The sequence below is a fragment of the Manis pentadactyla genome, chromosome 1 (genome assembly GCF_030020395.1).
Source record: "Manis pentadactyla isolate mManPen7 chromosome 1, mManPen7.hap1, whole genome shotgun sequence".
NCBI lineage: Eukaryota > Metazoa > Chordata > Mammalia > Pholidota > Manidae > Manis > Manis pentadactyla.
The window spans coordinates 46637241-46660128 of NC_080019.1; the positions used below are offsets into that span (position 1 = coordinate 46637241).

The 22888-nt window shown below is 36.9% G+C and overlaps 1 protein-coding gene across 3 annotated transcripts in view; it reads right to left on the reverse strand.

Annotated features, from left to right (window-relative positions):
• The window catches only part of CTNNB1 (catenin beta 1), a 36316-nt gene that overhangs the window by 6329 nt on the left and 7099 nt on the right, over positions 1-22888 (reverse strand). For 2 of the 3 annotated variants that reach the window (XM_036899361.2, XM_036899359.2), the window contains exons 2-9: positions 6639-6698; positions 5985-6212; positions 5534-5787; positions 5168-5406; positions 4877-5078; positions 4194-4338; positions 519-622; positions 104-442 (exon numbers count right to left, since the gene is read on the reverse strand). In XM_036899361.2, the coding sequence (XP_036755256.1) occupies positions 104-442; positions 519-622; positions 4194-4338; positions 4877-5078; positions 5168-5406; positions 5534-5787; positions 5985-6212; positions 6639-6651 (1524 nt within the window). In that variant the 5' untranslated portion in view covers positions 6652-6698. Of the gene's footprint in view, positions 1-103; positions 443-518; positions 623-4193; positions 4339-4876; positions 5079-5167; positions 5407-5533; positions 5788-5984; positions 6213-6638; positions 6699-9720; positions 9744-22888 lie in introns of those variants that run through there. The other variant, XM_036899360.2, reaches the window with a different exon arrangement.

Sequence of the window (22888 nt, forward strand, 5' to 3'; positions counted from 1 at the left end):
AATCCAGTGTCTACTTATCAATCCCTTATGCCTAGACAACCATCCAAGGCTAGGGGTAGTTCATTTTCAATTCTTCCACTTTCTATTTTGACTGGCAATTTACCTTTATCAGAGGCCAATGGGATGGTGGGTGTAGTAGTTTAACCACAACTGGTAGTCCATAGTGAAGGCGAACAGCATTCTGGGCCATCTCTGCTTCCTGATGTCGGCTGGTCAGGTGACGAAGAGCACAGATGGCAGGCTCGGTGATGTCCTCTCTGTCGCCAGCACGAAGGACAGTACGCACAAGAGCCTCTATGCCACCCACTTGGCACACCATCATCTTGTTCTTGTAATTATTACAAGTGAGATTTGAGAGAATTCCAGCTGCACAAGTGACAACATTTATATCATCTGAGCCCAGAAGCTGAACAAGGGTCCCAAGAAGACCTTCCATCCCTTCCTGTGGAGATAAAAATATGCTCAGTATGTATTCATGTTGACACTATCACTGAGGCACCAGCTTACTCAGAATTTACCTGTTTAGTTGCAGCATCTGAAAGATTCCTAAGAGTCCAAAGACAGTTCTGCACAAGGCGCTGACTTGGATCTGTCAGGTGAAGTCCCAAAGCTTGCATTCCACCTAGAATATTAAAGAAGATCTAAGACGATGGTCAATAGCTAGCAATTCCTATCAGCACTGTCTTCTCTAGTCTTAGAGGAAGGGAGCCCCTCTTTATTGCCGAAAGTTATCCCCTTCATCTAAGTCCTTCGTTTCATTTTCTAGGGCACTGCTCAATTCCCCTTTCTTTTCTAATTCACCTCAACTAGTGACAACTTCTATCAAATTATCTACTGTTCCTTCCCTATGTGGAAAAAGCCTTCATTATCTCCACTGTCCCTCTGTAGGTAATACTCCTATTACTTCTTTTCATTAATTCAATCATTTAAAAAATACTATTTTTTGAGTTGAGTTATACCAGTGAGTAAAATATTCTAAAACCCCCAGAGCTCTTGGTGTAGGTGGACACAGACCATAAATAAATATGCAATTAATAGGCTAAAACTATGTAGTATGTCAGGTGGTGTTAAGTGCTACGCAAAAAAAGTAACACAAGACAGGAGGACTATAATTTTACATAGGGTAAAGTGAAGTCGCCTCGGTGTGAAGGTGACAACCCAGCAAAGACTTGAAGGAGCTACATAAACTCCCTGGGGTAAGACAAATCCAAAAAGGCATGGACTCCAGGGTATGTGCTCTAAAGATTCACCACCGCCCATCACTTCGGCCCCTAACAAAGGACATTTACACTGGCAGAGTGTAAATGGAAGCTCACCTCCCTCCCAGCCGGCCTAAGCTCTCCACCTCCACCCCAGCCCCCATCGCTACCAGATGCAGTGAAGGAGGCTTCCCCTCCCTTCCTTGCTCACCTTTTCAGGTCTCCTTTGTCTCTTCAAATTAGATGAAGGTCTACTTGCTGTAATTCCCATGCACCCTGTACTTTTCCTTTATAGTTTTTATCACAGTGCTAATTGTCTACCTCCCCTACAAGAAAGATCTTGCCTATCTGGTTCCTTCCTCATAGTAGCTCTAGCTACTAACAGAGTGACCTGCACAAGGCTGATGCTCAGTATTTGTTAAGTGTCTAGATTCCCCTCAACCCCAGATGCCTGTAGAGACTTTTAAAACATTCTGATTCATCGGGTCTTAAGGTAAAAGTCCCATGCAAATGACCTTGAGGCACCCCCTACCTCTTCCCTAAGGCCCTTACCCATGTGAGATGACAACTCTCAAATCTCTAGCCCAGTCTTCCTGTTTTACTGCCATATATATCCAGCTACCTACTGACCTGTTACTCAACTTTGAATGTCAGCTTAAATTATCTTGTTCCAAAAATTAGAAAAATCCATTCTGACAGTTCCATTGTATCTTCATGGTACCAATGTTTTCCCCACCACAAACCACTTCTAGTTGCACCTTCAGTCCCACATTACTATGTTCTATGTATTCTTTCATAAGTTTCAAATGTTCATCCTTTACTGTGTATTTTTAATGCCAAATTGTTTCATTCCTAGAAGCCTCTAATAACAAGCAGCCTGGTCTGCTTGCCTTTGAACATCCAAATTGTCATACAGTGTTGGTATTTATATTCCAAATGCTCCATTGTGATGCTATGCCACTGCTTAACCACCCTCAACAATGCTCATTATCTGTAAGATAAAGGCCAAATTCTTTACGACAAGGTTAAGAAACCCTTTACAATTTGGATACCACCTGGCGTTCCAAACTGAGTGTTCTCCATCTCTGGTTCCAAAGCTGGGAACTAACGTTTAAGAGTAACACCTTACAGGGGTGTAGAAGGTCCTGCAAAATGTGGCCCTGTGTAGCTCATCAGCCTCATCCAGGGCTATTCATCCCACTGCTCACCAAATTCTAGTTACAGACTTTCTCCAGCACTTGAAACTCTACCAACTCTTTCCTACCTTCAGGACAGCAGCACGTGATTCTCTTTACCTGGAAGGCATTTAGTCCCCATTCTCACACAGACTACAGGTGGCTCCTAACCCTGTGGTCCCACTGACATCCCCTTCTCAGGAAACCAGCCCCTCCCTTCCCACCTCTCCCCATTAATTCTGGGGAGTTAATCTGAGGATTAATTCTAATCCTTTCTCTCATAACACTCATTCCAACTTGTAATCACCCACTTTTGCATATTTTTGTCACCTCACCAGACTGTACATGCTTGGTTATCCAAAGTACAACTAATCCTTGAACAACATCAGTCTGAACTGCACAGGTCCACTTATACATGGGCTTTTTTCAATAAACATATTGGGGAATTTCAGAGATTTGTGATAATTTGAAAAATAATTTCTTTTTCTCTAGCTTACTTTATTGTATGAACACAGTATATAATACATATACATAATATGTGTTAAACAACTGTTTGTTATTAATAAGGTTTCTAGTCAACAGCAGGCTATTCGTAGTGAAGTTTTTGCAGATTCAAAAATTATACATGCATCTTGAATGGGCAGAAGGCTGGCAGCCCAACCCCTGTGTTGTTCAAGGATCAGATAATATAGCACATGATTACAGTGCTTGGAACCCAGGTACTAAAATTTTCAGAATAAACAAGAACATCAGAATAACCTCGGGTACTTCTTAAAATGGAGATTCCTAGGTCTCTAGTCCCATTCATTTCTAGTAACCTAATGACCTTGTCGCTTCAATACTCCAGGGATTCTAATTCAGTCGGTCCAGAAATCTTCATTTTTCACAAGCACACCAGGTATTTCTGGAATAGCTGCAGAATGTAAATCCCCTCACTGTGTATGAACTCAGCCACACTTACCTGTCCCCACACCTAGGTGCCCTGCCAGCAGCTATCCTGGCTCATCATAATCCCCTTCCTTCACCCCCACAGATGCTAAAAGAAAATTGCTCTCAGTGAGTGGGGAAATGGGTGTTACCAACCCTATACTTTACTCCCACTATTTTCTTCTATTAAATACCTTTGTATTTTTCCTCTTCTAGTTTTGATTTGCAACTTGGTTTGAGAGTCCAGGTAGACGTTACTAGGTGGGTTATGAAAATGAGGAAGGATGCTGGGTAGCTGAAGAGTGACTGTGCCTTCAGGACAAGAGAACAAGAAGTCCTGCTGTGGGCTATGTTTCTTCCCTCAGCCACCAAAATGCACACTACATAAACTACCACAAATAAGCTGCTTCATTAACAGTATTTAGAGGGAGGGAAAAATGGTTTTTCATATTACATCATCTGCTAAGAATACAGAATACCAGTGCAAAACTCTGTTCATGAGCACTCACTAATAAATCAAGGTAGAAATCACTCTGCTACACACACTGTACTTTAACAGAATTTGTTATAACTTTCACCTATATATGCACAGGTCTGAGAGCAAAGCAAATCCTGGGTTTACCCTAGACAAAACACAAAAAAAGGTCATCAAGCAAAGTATTAGCCATCACCTTCAAGGAGTAGTTAAGAACTTAGCCTAAACTAGGCTTAAATAGCTTCAATGCGGTGGTCACGCAGAACAAAACTTTGTCTGAATGTGATCTTGACTGAATAGGACCAGCTGCTTTCAGCCTCTTAAGGTAAAGTTCTACTACCCTTTTCTTAAGAAAGGTAATCTACTTAGAACCACAGATGCTATATACAAGAACTCAAAATAAACTTGTATACTTACCAGCTTCTACAATAGCCGGCTTATTACTAGAGCAGACAGAAAGCACCTTCAGTACTCTGCTTGTGGTCCATAGTAGTTTCTCATATGTGTAGGTCCTCATTATATTTACTAAAGCTTGAGGTCCACCACTAGCCAGAATGATCAGCTAGGAAGACATGCGTGTATCATTAGTGTGAAATATTGATCAAATGCCTGAGAAAAGCTGTACTACCAACATATTTCCAAAATTCACCAAGTTCCTCCCTTAGTAGGACTTTTAAAGATACCATTTTCTCTCCATGACCTTCACTTAGTCAATCCCTTCTTATCCTTAGAGCTGAACTTAACTATCACTTCCTCTACAAGTACTCCCTGAACCTTCAAATGGCATCTGGTTCACTTATGTGTGTTCTCATAGGCCCCTACTTCTTGCTAACATGTGAATTAAATAGTAATAGGTCATTGTTCCAGTGTCTGTCCCCCAGAATGAAGTTCTGAGAGAAGCTTGCCTGTTGTTATATCCCCATCAGCTGGCACAGTGCTTTACATACACCCAAATATTTAACGGAATAGCAATGTCCAATTTTCCTATGATACATACAGTGGATGAGGCATACAATGAACTTGGTAGAGTCCATAGGAGGACATTACACTGGGGGTCCCCGCTGCACCATGACAACAACCACACTCAACAATTACTTTACCTTGCTTTCTTGATTGCCATAAGCTAATATCTGAAGGCAGTCTGTTGTAATAGCCAAGAACTTAACATTTGTTTTACTGAGCAAGGCAACCATTTTCTGCAGCCCACCAGCTAAACGCACTGCCATTTTAGCTCCTTCTTGATGCAGTAAAAGGTTATGGAGGGTTGTAATGGCATAAAACAATACAGAATCCACTGGTGAACTGGGAAGAAGAAAAAAGCCTCATCAGAAATGTTGTGATTGCACTCTTTTCCTTTTTTAGCTTCGAGCATTCTGACCATGTTTTCTTACCCAAGCATCTTCACAAGGGCAGGAATGCCCCCAGACTTAAAGATGGCCAGCAAGCCCTCACGATGATGGGAAAGATTGTGCAAGGTCCCAGCAGTACAGCGAGCTGTTTCCACATCATTTGTATTCTGCATGGTGCGTACAATAGCAGACACCATCTGAGGAGAACGCATGATGGCATGTCTGGAAGCTTCTTTTTTAGAAAGTTGATGGACCATGACTGCAGCTTTATTAACCACCACCTACAATATACAGGAATTAAGATACCTCATTAGTTTTCAAATACTGGTAATGGGGAGACATTTTGAGACTACTTCTGTAAGAGTTTCCTTCAAGGCAGATTAAAAAGCTGGCTGTGTCCTTACTTACCTGGTCCTCATCATTTAGCAGTTTTGTCAATTCAGGGATTGCACGTGTGGCAAGTTCTGCATCATCTTGATAGTTAATCAAATTGACAACAGCATGTTTCAGCATCTGAGATGGTTCAGCCAAACGCTGGACGTTAGTTGGATGAGCAGCATCAAACTGTGTAGATGGTATTTGCATGCCCTCATCTAGTGTCTCAGGGAACATAGCAGCTCGGACCCTCTGAGCACGAGTCATTGCATACTGTCCATCAATATCTGGAAAAGTTAAATTCAACACTCACTACCCACCGTTCAGCATTCACCTGAATATTTGATATTCTAAATGAAGGTGACGTTGCAGTCACTCCCTTTTCTTCACCACACCATTTTATTTAAGCTATTACTCACTTTTATAAGAATGCTTAATTCTCAAACCTGCATTCTGACTTTCAGTTAGGGTATAATATTCTTACCAGCTACTTGTTCTTGAGTGAAGGACTGAGAAAATCCCTGTTCCCACTCGTAGAGCACTTGGGTGGTATCCACATCCTCTTCCTCAGGATTGCCTTTGCCACTCAGAGAAGGAGCTGTGGTTGTGGCACCAGAATGGATTCCAGAGTCCAGGTAAGACTGTTGCTGCCAGTGACTGACAGCTGCTTTTCTGTCTGGCTCCATCGCCATGTCCAGCTCCATCAAATCAGCTATAAAATAAACAGCATTAGATTACTACCATCGAAATGTTACCTTAATTTTAAAAAAATCTGATATGACCCATTGAAATATTTTCAGAAATGAAGTCAAATCTGGAAGATAGCCAAGAATAACAGAATGAGATAGCCAGGATTAGTTCACTGATGAAGTCTCTACTCTCTCAGGGACCACCTAAAAGTTACTCACTGAATCAGTGGGAGAATGGTATTGCACCCAGGCTCCAGAAGCAGTCATCCAGACTAGATTCCTGCTGCTGGCTTATTTGCTATTTCACAATTAGGAGGAGTGAGGAGGAAATGGAGCAAAAGGTAGCCTAACAAGCAGGGAGAGAGTAAATCAGGGGGATCTGAGCGAGACTGGGTTAATGGCAATGAAGCAGAGCCCCAATTCAGGAACTAAAAATATATGATACAAACCTTGGGTAGCCATTGTCCACACAGGATTTCAAAACTGTTGTATGGTGTACTTCAGATACCCTAAAAGAGTTCATCAAAAGTCATTAGGATTTAAAATTAGCTCATTTTAATACTCGTAAGTCACTAGGATGTCCTACTCAACATCATGGACCAGATTCACAAAAAGCCACATGATGTAGTAAAACACAGATTTATGGTCTCCTCTGAACACCCAACCACAGCTCCATCACTGCTGAACTTCTAAGTGAAAACTCCTCTTTAACAAGGACCTCTTTTTAAAGTAGAAAGATAAATTACAGTTATTCAGGATGTCGAAAGGCATAATTATTGACAATGACAAAAACTTCATAATGAAAACTAGAGTGGGAAAAAAAACTATTCAGAATCAACTCTTGAGTTTCAAAGGGCCTCTCCCTTTGACTTCTTTCACTGAAAAACTCATAAATCCTCTTTGCACAGTAGAGGTCCAGTGGGATTTAGAAAACTCCAAATTTTCATTAAATAGTTTTTCTTTTCTGATGTAATATGATGCTATCTAAAATACCTTCATAAAGCAAATATTGGTGTCTGAATCAAAACAGTGATATTTTTTATTTTTTTATGAAGAAGTAGTGTCACTTTTCTCATGAAAAGTTTGCATCTTTTTAAAAAAAATTTTCTAAGTTCAAATTTATAGCAATGATTTATTATAAACACAGGTATTACTGACCGGAATGCTGTTTTGATGAACATAAAACACTTAAATCATACTACACATAAAAATTTTAGATCTAATACGTCTGCATTTTGGATTTATTGTATAATATTCAAGAAAACACTGAGTTACACAGGAACTGTCTGCAAATGAAAATTGTGTGTCACAGCCTCTGGATATTCCTAGTAACAAAATTTCCTCTACTAGGAAGTCTGCCCCTAAACAAATCTTGTAATACAGATTAACATCTTGGGTGTTTATCAATGTGTAAAGATTTGGACTAAAAAATATTTAAGTGTGAATTGTGTTTTCTACCAATGTATGAGTTTAAATATGCTTAATGAACTTGGAAACTTCACACAAAGTCCCACTTTCTCTATAATATAAAGGAGGCATGTGTTGATTATTCCTAAAATTCTCCTTCTAATACTCAATTTTTCCAACCACAAAGACCACTTGACACCTAAAAATGACAAAAGTCATGTATATAATTGTTTCACTGTCCACAGTTAAAAACAAATGGCGATTTATGTACAAGTCAAATGAAGGACAGAAAATAGTAGAGGTGATTCCTGTCAGCAAGAACCTTATATTCTAAAATAATTTACTAAGCAGAATTATATGTGCTTACTGTTTTATTCAGTAGGACTGTAGCCACAGGAGCATGCACTTTTAATGAAGACTGTAGGATGCAGCAAGTGATCAGCAGAACACACTTTGAGGATCACTATGCTGGATGGAACACCAGTTCTCTGTCTACTGATGTTGTGTTTTAGCTTGTTATCCTTTGCCTATCTTTGTGTCTGGCTATTTAACCACTTTTCCTCCTCTATGAAAAATGGGTTCCCCATTCTAGCTTCCAGTATATTTCTGGGAAAGGAACTTAAAATACATTCTATAGAGCCAATGCCACAGGGGGCAGAAACAAGTGAGTCATGTCAACAGGCTGTGCAGCTGTTTAAGTGCTCTATCTGGCTTCAAGGAAAACAAGTTATAGTATTATTTCCTTACTGTTGATGCAAAACATTTTAGCCATGTTACTGGGGGAGACCTGCCTATGTGGGGCTAAAAATGGTAACCTAACCATGATTTATAATGATTTTACAGAAAAAAGCAATCATATTTCAAATTTATGTTGGGGAATCCTTAATAGTATTACTTTTTCATAGCAGTTCAACAGTATATACCAACTCGCCCACACACTGTTCTTCAGAAAAATCCAGTTACTAAGTATTTGAGATTTACTCACTGAAGAAATCGAATATATTGTACATAGAACAAGGGCAGAATCTTGCTGAAAGAATAAGCCTTCCTTCTTTCTCTGGGCAGAGCTTTCAGCCCAAGGGCTGGCTTCCCTCAACTAAAACTTGCCAATCAGTAAGGGCCAATCTTAGAGCTCCTCATCAACCAAGGGTTACCAAACACGTCAAGAAAACCTTCAGCATCACAGGAAACAGTTTAAGAAAAAACAAGAGAAACTGACTCTAGAGAAACAGAACTTAAAAATAGAGGTAGCATGGGGAGAAAGTTCAACAGTGAACTGAAGTTGAGAAAATACTCTAGGGCATAAAGGAGAAAAGCATGCAAAATACAAAAGCGAAGAAAGAGGATCAATCAAGGTGTTCAAAGCTCCAACTAAAATAAAGGGCATTTCAGAAAGAATTGTGAAAAACAAAAATGTGGAGAAGCTCACTAGGTACCAATTAAGATAAAAAGGTATGGATAGTGCTTAAATTATGAATTACTAAATGTTCCCAGATGCAAGTGATCACTTAACTACAGACTACCTTAGAATGCATTGTCCTGCCAGCTCAGCACCACAAAGTGGTACTTTTTGAGGCTTGCGAATGGACGGCCACAACTTATCCAGTCTAATGAGATAGTGGACATACGCATCCTTCTTTTTTTCTTTCTGCTATTTAAACATATACTCCTTCCAATTATATAACTTGTGATGAATACCTCAAACTGTTATTTCAGTCTTAAAACTCTAAGTTAAAGATTTAGAAAAATATATATCCTTTGTATATATTTCAGTGGCAAGTTCATCCTGTTCCCATACCTTAATCAAAGTATTACTTAGTAATTTTTCTTCAGTTTTTCTAATAGGCCTGGTTTAAGCATTCTAGCTTTTTTCTGCTTATGAAAATTTTCAAATATACAAGAAAGCAGACACTTGTTTAATAAACATCACCAATACATAACAATTACTATCATGCCGTATCAATGACTTCCCACAGAATGATTGTAAATTACATACATTAGTATACTATGCAGCTATCAAAAGTAAGGATAAATATACTACAGCATATACCACATTTTATAATGTAATGAGCCTTACTAAGCTGATACTCAATTTCAAAATGAGTGTTGTAGCCTCTAATTCACCTTCTGTACTTTAAGTGACTTCTGTCAAAGTCTATGTAAGAATTCTTGACATGATACAGATTTCATGCTCAAGTTACTTCTCCAGGTCCCATCAGGATGAAATCATCTTAAATACATTACAATTCAGAAAGTTTGAGTACTCACTCTGCTATATAAAAATAAAACAGAGCTATTATAAAACCAGTTTTATACTGAGAGTTCATGCTAACAATTCACTTTCCAATAATATGTACTCGAAGAATCAAAGCCAATTATTTACTCTGTTTTAAAGAAAATGCTATTTCAGATGCATAATAAACTTTGGATAATATTTGCAGGAATTAAAAAAGTTCTTAGTAAAATTTATCTTGTAAATCTACATACATATGCATTTTCATTAACTGTCACCACTAATACCTTACTACTTAGAACTTATTTTCCTCAAATCTTCCTGTTTTAACAGTTTTCATTCAACACTGACACTTTTAAGTCGCAGCTCTAGTTTCCTGTTTTTTTCCTCAACTGTGAGTATATGTGTGTTTTATGAGAGGGGCCTTCCTGAACTGGCCAATAAAATACAAAGATCTAATGACACTTTTGTTTCTCCAAAACACCTAACATTAATGCCCTTGGTACTACCTGTAAATATGTAGTTGCAAAAATGATTATTAGAAATATGAACTGTCTATGGTAGGAAAAATTAGGATGTTTCCCAAGTGATTTCTTTCCTTCTTTCATTTTCCTGTCTTCCCTACCCTGCCCATAAAGTTATATGTGTTTAGTGTAAAATAATTTTTGTTGTTTGCATGATACAGTTAATGACATTTCTGTATATTTGGTATTAAACTTACCATTAGGTATTCTTTAAATATAAAATTCCATTCCTTGTGTTGTAGAACCTTACAAAGTATTTTCCTCTGTATTGTATCATATGTCTACACTACAAGTTAACCATATCTCCTATTCTGGAATAGTATGTCCTTCCCCATTTAGTTTGCTATTCAAACAGTGCCAAACACCTGTGCATGTAACAAAGTTCTCTGGGTTTCTTCCACTTCGTTTCCACCTGATGACTGCTTCAATTACTGGGTTAAAGGGTATGAACTATGAAGACCTTTGATATGTAGCTGCAAAACAGTGCTACCACCCCACTCCAACTTTTTCTCAATTCTGAGATTTAAAAAAAAAAGCATTTTAACTACACTGTGGTCTTTTTGGCTTGCTAGATTTTTGATGTAGTTCTACATTTTTATGGAGTACATGTATATGTTATGCATAAAAGCCCTTGGAATAATCACTGACCCAGCACATACAGGTCAACTGTGTGTGCTTGAGAATATGACTATAGTTAATTCAGATTATGTAGGAGCCTTTACATTGATGATATACAATTAGTCTCACCAATGATTAACTTCACACAGAATCACAGGTCAAAATCACAATCCTAAATTAGACCTGACCCTTCAGAAAAAAATAAAATTTAAAACAAACTTTCACTTATCGAATGTAAGAATGAATCACAGTTGACCCTTGAACAGTGTGGGGGCTAGGGACAGTAATACCCTATATTCAGTCAAAAATCTACATAACTTTGACTCCCCAAATACTTGAATACTAGCCTGTTGACAAGAGGCCTTACCAATAACATAGTCAATTAATACATATTTTTCATGCATAAATATTATTATATACTGTATTCTTACAATGAAGTAAGCTAGAGAAAATATCTCAAATTGTTGCAAATCTCCAAAAAATTATTTTCCAGTATATTTTTCCAAATCGTAAATGGACCTGCACAATTCAAACCTATGTTGTTCAAGGGTCAACTGCACTACAAAAAACAGTTTTTCTCCAGCTTGATGTTAGCATACACAATGAAAAAAACTGATATTAAAGCACAGCTATTTCAAACTACATACTGAATAGACTTATCTACACAGGTATATTTTTATAATTTCCAAGAAAAATTTTATGCCAGTTAAAAAAACAAAACCACAAGTACAAAGACTACACACACACACACACACACACACACACACACACGCGCGCGCGCTTCTTAATACCCAGGGGCAGAGTATAGGATGGGAAATGTATTAAAGGCAATCAAATAGATATACAGCAAAATTATATCTCTTAATCTGGGGGTGAGTATGTGGGTGTTTGTTACATTATTCTCTATACTTTTCACAACCAAAATAACTGAAAGTAAGGAAACAGCTATACATCAGCATTTCAGATAAAATAATTTAAACTCCAAATATGACTTTAAAAGATGAGAATATCTTTGTACTTTAACGTTTAAAGACAATTAAAATAAAGTTAGCCAAAAAAAGACATGAGCATTTGTTAAATCAGCTAAACCTTACAAACTCATCTCAAATACAAGGCTAAAATAATATTTCCATCTCCTTGAAAAGGTAGCAATCACAATAGCCAAACAGGCTACAAAGTCTACTTTAGCGAAAGGCTAAAGCTTTGTAGCTGTATGTAAGAGACTCTATTTCTATTGGAACTGAAAAATCCTGTTTCTCTCAAGTTCACAAAATGATAATTGGACAAATACTTTTAAACTGTGTCTTTGTTAAGATTCTAAAGACACTTCTACACCCATTTTAAATTATAGTCTGATAAGGCTACAAAGAAACAGATCAGTTTAAACTGAATTTTTAATAAAACTGACGATTAAATTATGTACAAACTACTTATCTATATAAAAATAAGATAGTTATAAAAATATAAACACAAAAACATTTCATTTATAACAAAAATAAAAACAAAGTACAAACAAGATTAAATAGGTCTTGTTCTTGACTAGAAAACTCTGTACTATATAAAGAAATGGAGATTCCGTTTTTGACTAGCAAATTTCTGTACTTTTGTCTTTTTCTTAGTTTATAAATTCAATACACTCCCAACAAAATCCTCACATTTCTTTAGGAGTGAAAAATGATTCTCAAGTTCATTTGGAATGGAAGTATGAAGATATTTAAAAAGACTCTGAAACTACTATAAGAAGGGACCAATTCTATCAGATACTAAAATACACTATAAATCAACAGTCATTTAGGAACTTACTAACATCAATTAAAATTAACACCAATTAAACTGTAGGAATGGATAAGACACTATGATAATCCAAAAACACCAGATATGATGTGCCAATTTAACAAATGAAAATGGTGATACCTGAATTAGTGCAATAAAGGTGGATTACCTAACTAAATCAGAAAGGGGCTTATATTTCTAAAAACCATTTTTTCACCCTTTTCCCATCCATTTTCATTTTACTATATTGCATTTAAACCTACATTCATCAAATATTTACAGATTAAAAAACTCAAAATATTGAGAAAAATATGGTATTTATAAGCAAGTGTACATATGGAAATAAACTACGGCAAGAAGCCCAATATAAGCATGACTTTGAATCCAAAAAGGAATGATAGGAAAACTTGTGTGCATGTGTATGTATAAAATTTTAAAATTCCAGGCAAAACACTACCACATATAAAATAATTTTAAAAATGACATACTGGGCCAGTTGGAGAAAGACAAATACCATATGATTTCACTTAATTGTGGAATCAAAGCAAAACAGAAGGAACAACACTAAACTCACAGACACTGAGAAGTGACCAGTGGTTACCAAGGGAGACGAGGAGGGATGGACTGCTATACCACTGTGATGCACAACTGAAAAAAAAAAGGAGGGAAGGGAGACTAATACTCAGAATGGCTGGGACTAAATTGCTAAAGACATTAAAAAGGTTAATTTAAATTTTAAAAAATGACATACTGGACACAAGACGTGAAATATGATCTAAGGCTAACATTCATAATACACAAAGAACTGAGGATAAATCATGAAGAAAAAACAGCAGGGAAAGGGCAGAAATTATCATTTAAAAGGAAAAGTACAAAGCAGTAAAATATACACAAAATAATTTATTTAAACTCATTTATTTTGCTTATCAGACTGATAAAGACTGAAAAGATTCATAATAGCCACTGCTGATAAGGACACAGAACTGGCAGAAACTTTTTGTAAGTTCGCACTATCCATTAAATATAAGATTCCTTTGACTTAAAAATGCCATTTCTGTAATAGAAATGCGTTCTACAGGAATATTCACAGAAGCATGCCAAGAGGTCTCACAGTGAAGCAGTCACAGAGAAAAAGTTGGAAATTACCCAAACGCACAGCAGTCGAGTGAATAAAAAATAATTTGTCCATTAAATGGAATATATATTCATCTAATCAACAAAGATGTTATTGGCATTGCAGTTAACATTAAGAGAGTCAAGGTCTTATGTCTAGTAAAGCCTGCATTCAACTATTACAGAGTTAAGCAATAAAAACAAAACAATTCAGAGGGTGAGAAGAACTATGGTAAAGAAAATAAGGAGAACAGAGTGGAGGGCTACTCTAGATAAAAGTGGGTGATAAAGAAGGAAGTAATGTTTGGGCAGAGCTGAAAGAACTAGCCAGGTAAAGATGGAACAGAGCACTCATGCAGAGAACAAGTGCAAAGGAAGGAATGGTCTGTTTGGTTAAAGGTATTAAAAGGTCACTTGTGAGACCAGATTCGCTGAGGATGCGGAATAAAATGCAAAGTGCATAGGGATGCCACTGGAGTTACACGATCTGTGAGTTACATTTTTTAAAGTTTATTCTAGCATCTGTAATACACAGAGGGTGAGGGGCAAAAGTTAATCAGGGAGACCAGTTAGGATGCTACTACATGGGTGTAGTAAATTACTACGCAGCTATTCAAAACAATGAAAAAGAGCACACAGAAAAAATACTCGACATGTAGCTCAGGTGCAAAGCATTTGCATACTTTTTACAGACATTTTTGCATGTATTTGCAGAAATAATAATTAGTATTAGAAATTACACTTGCCCAACAAAACAGTTCATTTAGCCCCTCCTATGTGTTAGCCAATCACTGATACACAGCATTAAGGAAATGTTTCTAATAACTTTCGGAAATAGAAATGTGTAAACTACTTACCCAGCCAACTATTAGTATTACAAGGCAAAAACAAATTGCTTTAAAAAAAATATGACATAGTCTTTGGAAAAATAACCAATGTTTCCTAAAAGCAAGGAAATCAAACTTTTTGCATTTTTTTTTACATTTAGGCAAATGTCATTTTAATTATATCAATAAATTTTCTGTTTTTAGTAACTTAATAGACTTTCTCACTCAATTCTTATTCTATTAAAGTGCCAGTATTCTGAGCACTGAATCACAAAATAATGCAGATTTCTGATTCAATCACTTATATTAAATACTTTTTGCAGTATAAGGTATTATTTTTGGATGTTGCTGAAAAAGGTCAAGCAAACATCTAATTTTGTGTTTGACAAACTTAACAAGGTAGCATAACTTGAAATGCCTAGCAACTTCAGTTTTCAGCCTAATATCTCATTGAATCTTCTCAGCAACCTCATAAAATAGACAACACTCCTGAAGTACCAGATTAACAAGCTGATTATTAATTAGCAGCTGTTAATATAAGAGTACAGTTGACCCTTGAACAACACGAGGGCTTGGGGCACCACTGATCATCTCACAGTCAAAAATCCACATATAACTTTCAACTCCCCAAAAACTATTAGTAGCCTACTCTTGATCAGAAACCTTGCCAATAACATAAACACATATTTGTGAATGTATTATATACAAGTCTTACAATAAAGCTGGAGAAAAGCAAATGTTTTTTCAAATTATCACAAATCTCCAAAAAATTTTCCAGTGTATTTATTGAAAAAAATCAGAAAGTAAGTAGACCTGTGCAATTCAAACCCATGTTCTTCATGGGTTAAATGTAGCTAATACACAGCTCATTTAAAATCCAGGTCTGTTTAGCTCAGATTCATGTGCCCTTTTAATTAAATCACATATCTCAACCCCCACTGAAAAGTTATATAGACAATTAGTATTTAACAGTCAATGTTGCAGATAAATGCAAGATAAGGGTTAGCAACTTTTGGATTTAAAAAGTATTATAAGTAATACTGAAGAACTACATTTTTTGAACAGTGACTACATCAAAAAAGAAATTAAAAAAATATATTTATAAGATTTGAATTACATACTCCATACTTTGATTCTGTGACTAGCTGGAGAGCATTACTGCTGACAAGAAAATACAGAATTTTCAAACAGGAGTACATTATGCCAAGAAAATGGAAAATTTTTTTTCAAGAAGAGTTTCTGGATGTTAATCTCTAGGTTCAGACTATAGGCAGAATTAATGGCAGGAACTCAAAGACTTCCAGAAGTAATTTAATACACTGCTTTATATTCCATAACAACAACCCTCCTCTTCACTTATTGTAATAAGTTTCCCTTCCCCACCATAACTAGTACATTGACCTTAAAAAAAAAAAATATATATATATATATATATATATATATATATTTTTTTTTTCCAAAAGCTCAATGAGTGAACATTGTGAGGGCTGGGACTATACCTTTAGTTCCTCACTGTTTCCTAAGTGTTTAGCACAGAGAGGCTCTTAAAAACATTTGATGGACTGAATAAAGCAGTAAGAAACATGGTCAAAAGTAAAAATGTTCAATAAATAAAATGTAATATGGAGGTTTAGGTGGCCAACAATTATATATAACCTTTGAGACTTCTTAAGTGTCTTTAGAAACATGAAGAATCATTTATGACCATCTCATCTGGAACAGAAATCAAGCAGCCTTTTTCTGTAAAGGGCCAGACAGTAAATATTTTAGGCTTTATAGGCCATAAACTGTCATAACTACTCATCTCTACTATTATAGTGAGAAAGCAGCTTCAAACAACATGAACACTAGAATGTGGCTATGTTCCAATAAAGCTTTACTCATGAATATTACAAATTTGAAATTTCATATAATTTTATGTATCATGAGATACTATCCTTTTAATTTTTTTATCAGCCATTAAAAAAATGTTAAAACCATTCTTAAGTTCTTAGCCCGTGCAAAAACAGGTGGTAGGCAGTAGTTGGACAGCCCCTCACCTATTTATTTTCACCAAGAACAAATCAAAGGCCATTGAGTTTACACTTTAAACACAATAAACCTAAATGTGAAGATCAGTAACAGTAAGGGTTTTTAAGTCAGTTAACAGGTCACATTTTTTTCCCGTAACTACTTTCAAAAACAGGTTGCATGAAAACAAAACTGGGACAAATGACATGAAGAGCCACATCAAGACCATTTATTTGGGGAAAAGCATTTCAGGCCATTAAGACCATGTATGTGCTAAACCAGAATTTAGCCTCAGGATATGCATGCCTTTTAAAATCTTTTTTTTTACTATAAAGATCTCCAAGCCTCCTTGAAGGACCATTTTAACTGGCAACCAGCCCCTTCCGACGGTTCTAACCTAGAAACTTTAAAAAATACAGATAACTAGGCTCCAACCCCATGGTTCTCTATCCATAGGACTGGGACAGGAATTTGCCATTTTTTTAATTTGTTGAAAATTGATAACATTGCTACCCCCAACAAAGAGCTACAGCTGTAGACAATCCAATCCACCTCTGTATATCAATAACCAAAGTTAAACAACAAAACAAACCTGACTCCAGAGTAACCCCAGCAGTTTTATAGAAGAACCTATTCACTAAGACAACAGATTCTTACTTAATCTTTAGCAACCTTGTCTCCCACCATGCATTATCAACTCTGTTACTCTCCCAGACAGAAGGGTATTTATTTTGCCTTTTGACAGCCTTACCCAGTATGAGCCTCATAATCATGAGGTGCTCTTATAATTAGAAAGAGTAGAAGACTATTACTGAAAGTAGGGTGCACTAGGAAGCTTTTTTCACAATGTGACTGCTTTCCTTAACTCAATACAAAGAATTTCAAGGAACAGCTCTAAATCTCTGTTCTATTGTGATTTCAAAAATACACCAATGAGTTATATAACCTGAAACTATCTATGAATGCTCCATTGGTATATTATGTTGTTTTCTCAATTTACCGAACTGAGATAGAGATTTTCTGTTCCACAAGAAAGCTTTCTCACAATTCCTTCATTTACTCAAACTCGAGTTTCAGGACCTAGCAATACCAATAGCACAAATGCTATGCATGTATAGATTTTATTAATTTATTCAACAAATTTTTATGCAACTGCTATATGCCATGAGGTAGAAAAGATTCTGGGTTGACAGAGGTCATTTAAACAGACATGGCCCTTGCATTTTTGATAGGGAGGCAGACAATGACTAAACAATTACAAAGAGTGATTAAGTGTTTAAGTAACAAGTGGGATAAGGATTGGAATGACACAAGGACAGACAACTGGCAGGTCCAACTTAAGAGTGGCCACAGGCTTCTGAGGGTAACCTTCAAACTGAGACGTGAAGAAGGATGCAGGAGAACCAGCATGTAAGCAGCAGAGCCAGGACATTCCAATAACATTTCTTGTTATTTCTTAACACGTGCAAAAGCCCAGAGTCATAAAAGACCTGATCACCTTTTAAGACTTAACCCTTGGAACCAGAGTGGTTCAATGATAATGAAAAAGGGTGGGTGCAATGAGATGAGGTTGAAAAATGCTAGATCATGTAGGGTTCTCTAGCCTTTGGTAAGAAATGAATTTTTTATTTTAAGTGCCTCTGAAGTCCATTAAATGTTATAAGCAGGTGAATAACAAGACTCACCTGAGTTTTTAAAAGCTGGTTTTTGTTATAATGGAAAAAACAAAGAGGACAAGAAGGATAAAAGAGAAACTACTAAAACAATCACAGCAATAGTCCAAGTGATAGATTGTGTGGTAGCTTAGGCTAAGGCTAGGGTATAGTAGCACTAGGTGCAAAAGTAGCTACACTGATAAATACTTTGGAGGCAGGAACAATAGGCTCTGCTAATGAACTAGTTGTAGATAAGAGGAATTAAAGATGACTCCAAGGTGTCTGGCTTGAGCAATTAGGTTGTGATACCAAGTTTAGTGCAATATAAGAAAAAAGAGGAATTTTAGACCTCGTTTCTGGTTTCTAAAAAAAGTTTGTAGAACTGCACTGTCCAATACTGCAGCCACTAGTTACATTTTAATTTTATTAAAAATTTAGTTCAGTCACATCTCCACATTTGCTCAATAGCCATATGTAGCTGGGAGCTTCCATATTGGACAGCACAGTTGTAAACATCTTTGCCATCACAGAACATTCTACTGGAGAGTGCTATTCTAAAAGGAAATAAAAAAAACACCAAATGCTGGGTAGTCCAAGCAAGACTAAGGCTAAACAGTCCATTTGACTGGTCAACATGAAGGTTCAATAGTGACTCCAGCAAGAGCACATTCACTGGAATAATGAAAAGCAGAAAATGAACTAGAATGGAAGATGAAAAGTAGAGACCCTCTGTGAGAGGGAGCAGAGAAATAAATGGGGCATTAGCTGGAGGGAAACAAAGGCTGTCCAATTCTAGAATATTCACCCATTCAACTAACCCTTACTGAGTACCTGTAACTTCTAGACATTGTTCTGGGTACCAGGGATACAAAATCAGGATGAGACTCAGAGAGGGGGAACAAGCAAGTAAATAAACAGGCAGGTAAACAAATGTTACTTCAGAATATGACTAAGTGCCACACAAACCAATAAAAGAGAAATAAAGTGAAAATGGGTGAACAGGGAAGACTTCAATGTATATCTAACATGAACCATAAATTACAAGAGGGAACCATCTCTGCAAAGATCTGGAATATATCTGTAAACTATAGGGAATGATCGAAAATGAAGTGATAAGATTTAAAATTCATGCCACACACATTTACTGATCAACTACTGTGTACCATGATTCTAGGCATTAGGAAGAAAACAGTTAAGTAAAAAGACAAAAATCCCTATCTTCCCAAAGCTTACAGTCTAGGGTGCTAAGAAGAAAAAAAAAAGACCTAATAAAACATCTACTATCTCAGACAGTGATGAGGGCTAAGGAGAAATATAAAGCAAGAAAGAAGACAGGAAGTTGGGGAAGGACTGTCATTTTAAAAAGGAAGACAAGGCAAAGCCTGAAGGAGGTGAGCAAGTGTGCCATACCTGGAAGATGCTTGACCAGTTGGAAACACCAAAGGACTAGCATGGGTGGAGAGGAGTGAGGAAAGAAAAGAAGTAGGTGATAAAGACAGTGGTCTGAACACACAGGAGTTCTACTTTTACTGAATGAGATGGTAAGCTACTGGGGTGTCTGAACAGAAAAGTTAAATGATCTACTGCTTGAAAAGACTTACTCTGGCTAATGTGCTGAGAACACAATTAAGGGGGAACAAAGGTGTGAGCAGGCAGAGCAGTTATACAAGGCTTTTGCAGTAATCCAAGTAAAAGATTAAGATGGCATGGCTAATGGTGAGAAATGGTTACATTTGGGATATATTTTAAAGAGAGAGTAGAAATGATTTGCAGACAGCATTTGGATAAGAGGTATGAGAGAAAGATGAGTCCAAGTACAACTAAGTTGTAAGCTTGAGTAATTGGAAAGGTAAGTTTACTTTTAGGTGAGACTAAAAGCAGTTTAGGGGAAACTGGGGGGTCAGTTTAGATATATAAGTGTGAGATGCTTTTTTGATATCCAAAATGCTGAAAAAAAGAGCTTGGTCACTGGATCTAGAGTTCAGGGGAAAAACTTAGGCTAGGGAGATAAATTTGGAAGTCATCACAGATCTGTTTAAAGATCTGTATTTAGACAATGAGAAAAGAGAGGTCTAAGGACTAAACTTTCAGGCACTCAAACATGCAGGGCAGAGAAAAGACAGAACCACCAGTGAGCGGAGAAAGAAAACTTGCTAGCAGACCTGGTGGCCTAGAAGCCAAGTGAGAAGTGTTTCAAGCAACTCTGCCAATCGCTATGAAAAGGTTAGTGTGAAATGAGGACTGGAAATTTATAACACGGTGGTTACTGGGAGGGGAGAGTGCATATAAGCAATTGTTTCAAGGTGTTTTGTTATAAAGTGAAGTTGACTCGGGTGGTAAAAAGGGGAAATGGGAAGGAAAAAAACTTTTTAATGGGATAAGCAATATCATGTGCATACTCATGAGAAGAACCAGTAGAAAAGGAAAAACCAATGATGCAAGAGAAAGAATGACAGAGTAATACTCTTGAGAGCAAGAGGAAATGGGATCTAGTGTATGAATGAATTGGTGTCCTTATCTTGGAACACTACAGTCCACCTGCAGTGACAGAGAAGGTAAAGGGCACAGTCACAGATAGGGAAGTATGCAGGAAGTCACAGATAGGAATAATTCTTTTAATTATTCAATACACTTAAGTGAAACAAAGCAAGGACATTAGATGAGAGTGAGAGTGGATGAGGAAGTGTTGAGATGTCTGCAAAGGAGAGAAAAAAAAAAGGAAGATACAGTTATAGGGAGGGTGAATCAACAGACAAGGAATCACTGAGCATGAAGTTAGGGAGGGATGAGGTTGCTGAGAGTGTATGTAAGAAAGTGATTATGATTCAACGTAAAATTTCAACTGGGCAGAAGTGAGGGCAAAGGATACTTAAAAGCTTAGATGGACAGATTGTAGGTGCGAGTGGTGCTGAAGGGCTGCTTAAGTATTTATTTACTAGAGGAGTAAGAGACCAGCACACTTAAAATGAGATTGGGGAGGAGGCTAGTTATTATTAAGACAAGATAGTCTAGAATAAGGGAATGTGTGATTGAATTACGAGTGAAAATAAGATCACCGGGGGAAGAGAAATCAAAGAACTAAGAGGCCGGAATACTGAAGCATCCTCTACATCGATGTCACTCAGAGTGCCAGACCACACCACCATAAGGAGCTTGTGCCAGAATAGGGATCAACATACTGTTTCCTTCACCAAAGTGTTGCTGAACTAAATAGTGAACTTAGCGACATAGGTGATTTACACTCTGGCACACTTTATCGTAATTCGTACTGGAAACAGTTTATACACCAAACAACACATGGACACTGATATCACCAAGAACCAAGAATTAAAACAGAAATAAAGAAGACAGTGAGTCAGAAGTTAATAAAGTGTTCAAGGAAGGAGCGGAATGACCAGGTTGGTAGATGAGTGAAATAAAGAATGGGAATGGGTGGTATAATTTGATGGCATAGGAGTCAAAGCTTGAAGTTCTGGAAAAAAATGGTCAAGTGACCATGAGGAAGACAACACTCTTCCTCTTGGGTCAGAATAAAAGGTGTACAAGGGAAAACATTTACCACTTGAGCTGCAATGAAAGCAGCATTATCAGAAAAGAGGCTAGGTTACACTAAGAGCAAGAGGGAGAATAAACTGCGAATAAAAGGGGTTTACTAATGACAATGAATGGATTTCAGGAGATGATAAATAAAAGATGGGAAATGGAGACCAGAAAAAGCAATGGGTTAGAATCTGAAGGTATAGCTAAAGGAACAAAATCCTTGAAAAGGCATGTGTCAAGAACTAGGCTCTGACCAGAACATAATACCCTTCCCATTTTAAAGATGGACCTTTGATGCAGACTGATGAGAATGTGGTGAAGGAGTTCCTGCTTAGCTTCTGATGGCAGAGAGGGGATCTGTTTAAGGAGCAAACAAGTTAAATAATCTTCGTGTCTTAGAGCTTTCTGACATGTTGCATGACCTGGATATATTGGGAAGTTAATAGAAACCTGATGTCCTTTAGCATATAGCTTAGTATTCTTCAAGCATGATTAATAAGTATTCTTACAAAAAAAAAAAAAAGACCCAAACTCAATATCTTCCAGCTTCCATTTATCAGCAATACTATTATAACTCATCATTATTCTGCCTCATGAGTTAACCCCTGATCTTTTGGGATTCCACGCTTCTCGAACTTTCTAGCCTCTTACTTCTTGGTTCTGTGGTGAATAGAATGGCCAATGCTCTGATTTAGAACCTAGGAAAAATGATAACAGAAGACAGGAAATAGTGACATATAGAGGACATCTATCACATACAAATTAACAGTTTTACTGTGATCAATGGACCACAGAAAATATTCACAACTGAAGTTAGTACAATAAAAACCTTATTTCCTATTCTATATCTATAAGATACCAAATAAACATAATAGGCTTAAAAACCAAATCTGAATACTAAACAAAATGCCAAAAAACAGACTAAATTTATGACTCTATATCAAGAGTGCTGTCAGCATACATTTCCTACAACATTTCGTGTCTACTTTTTCATCAAAG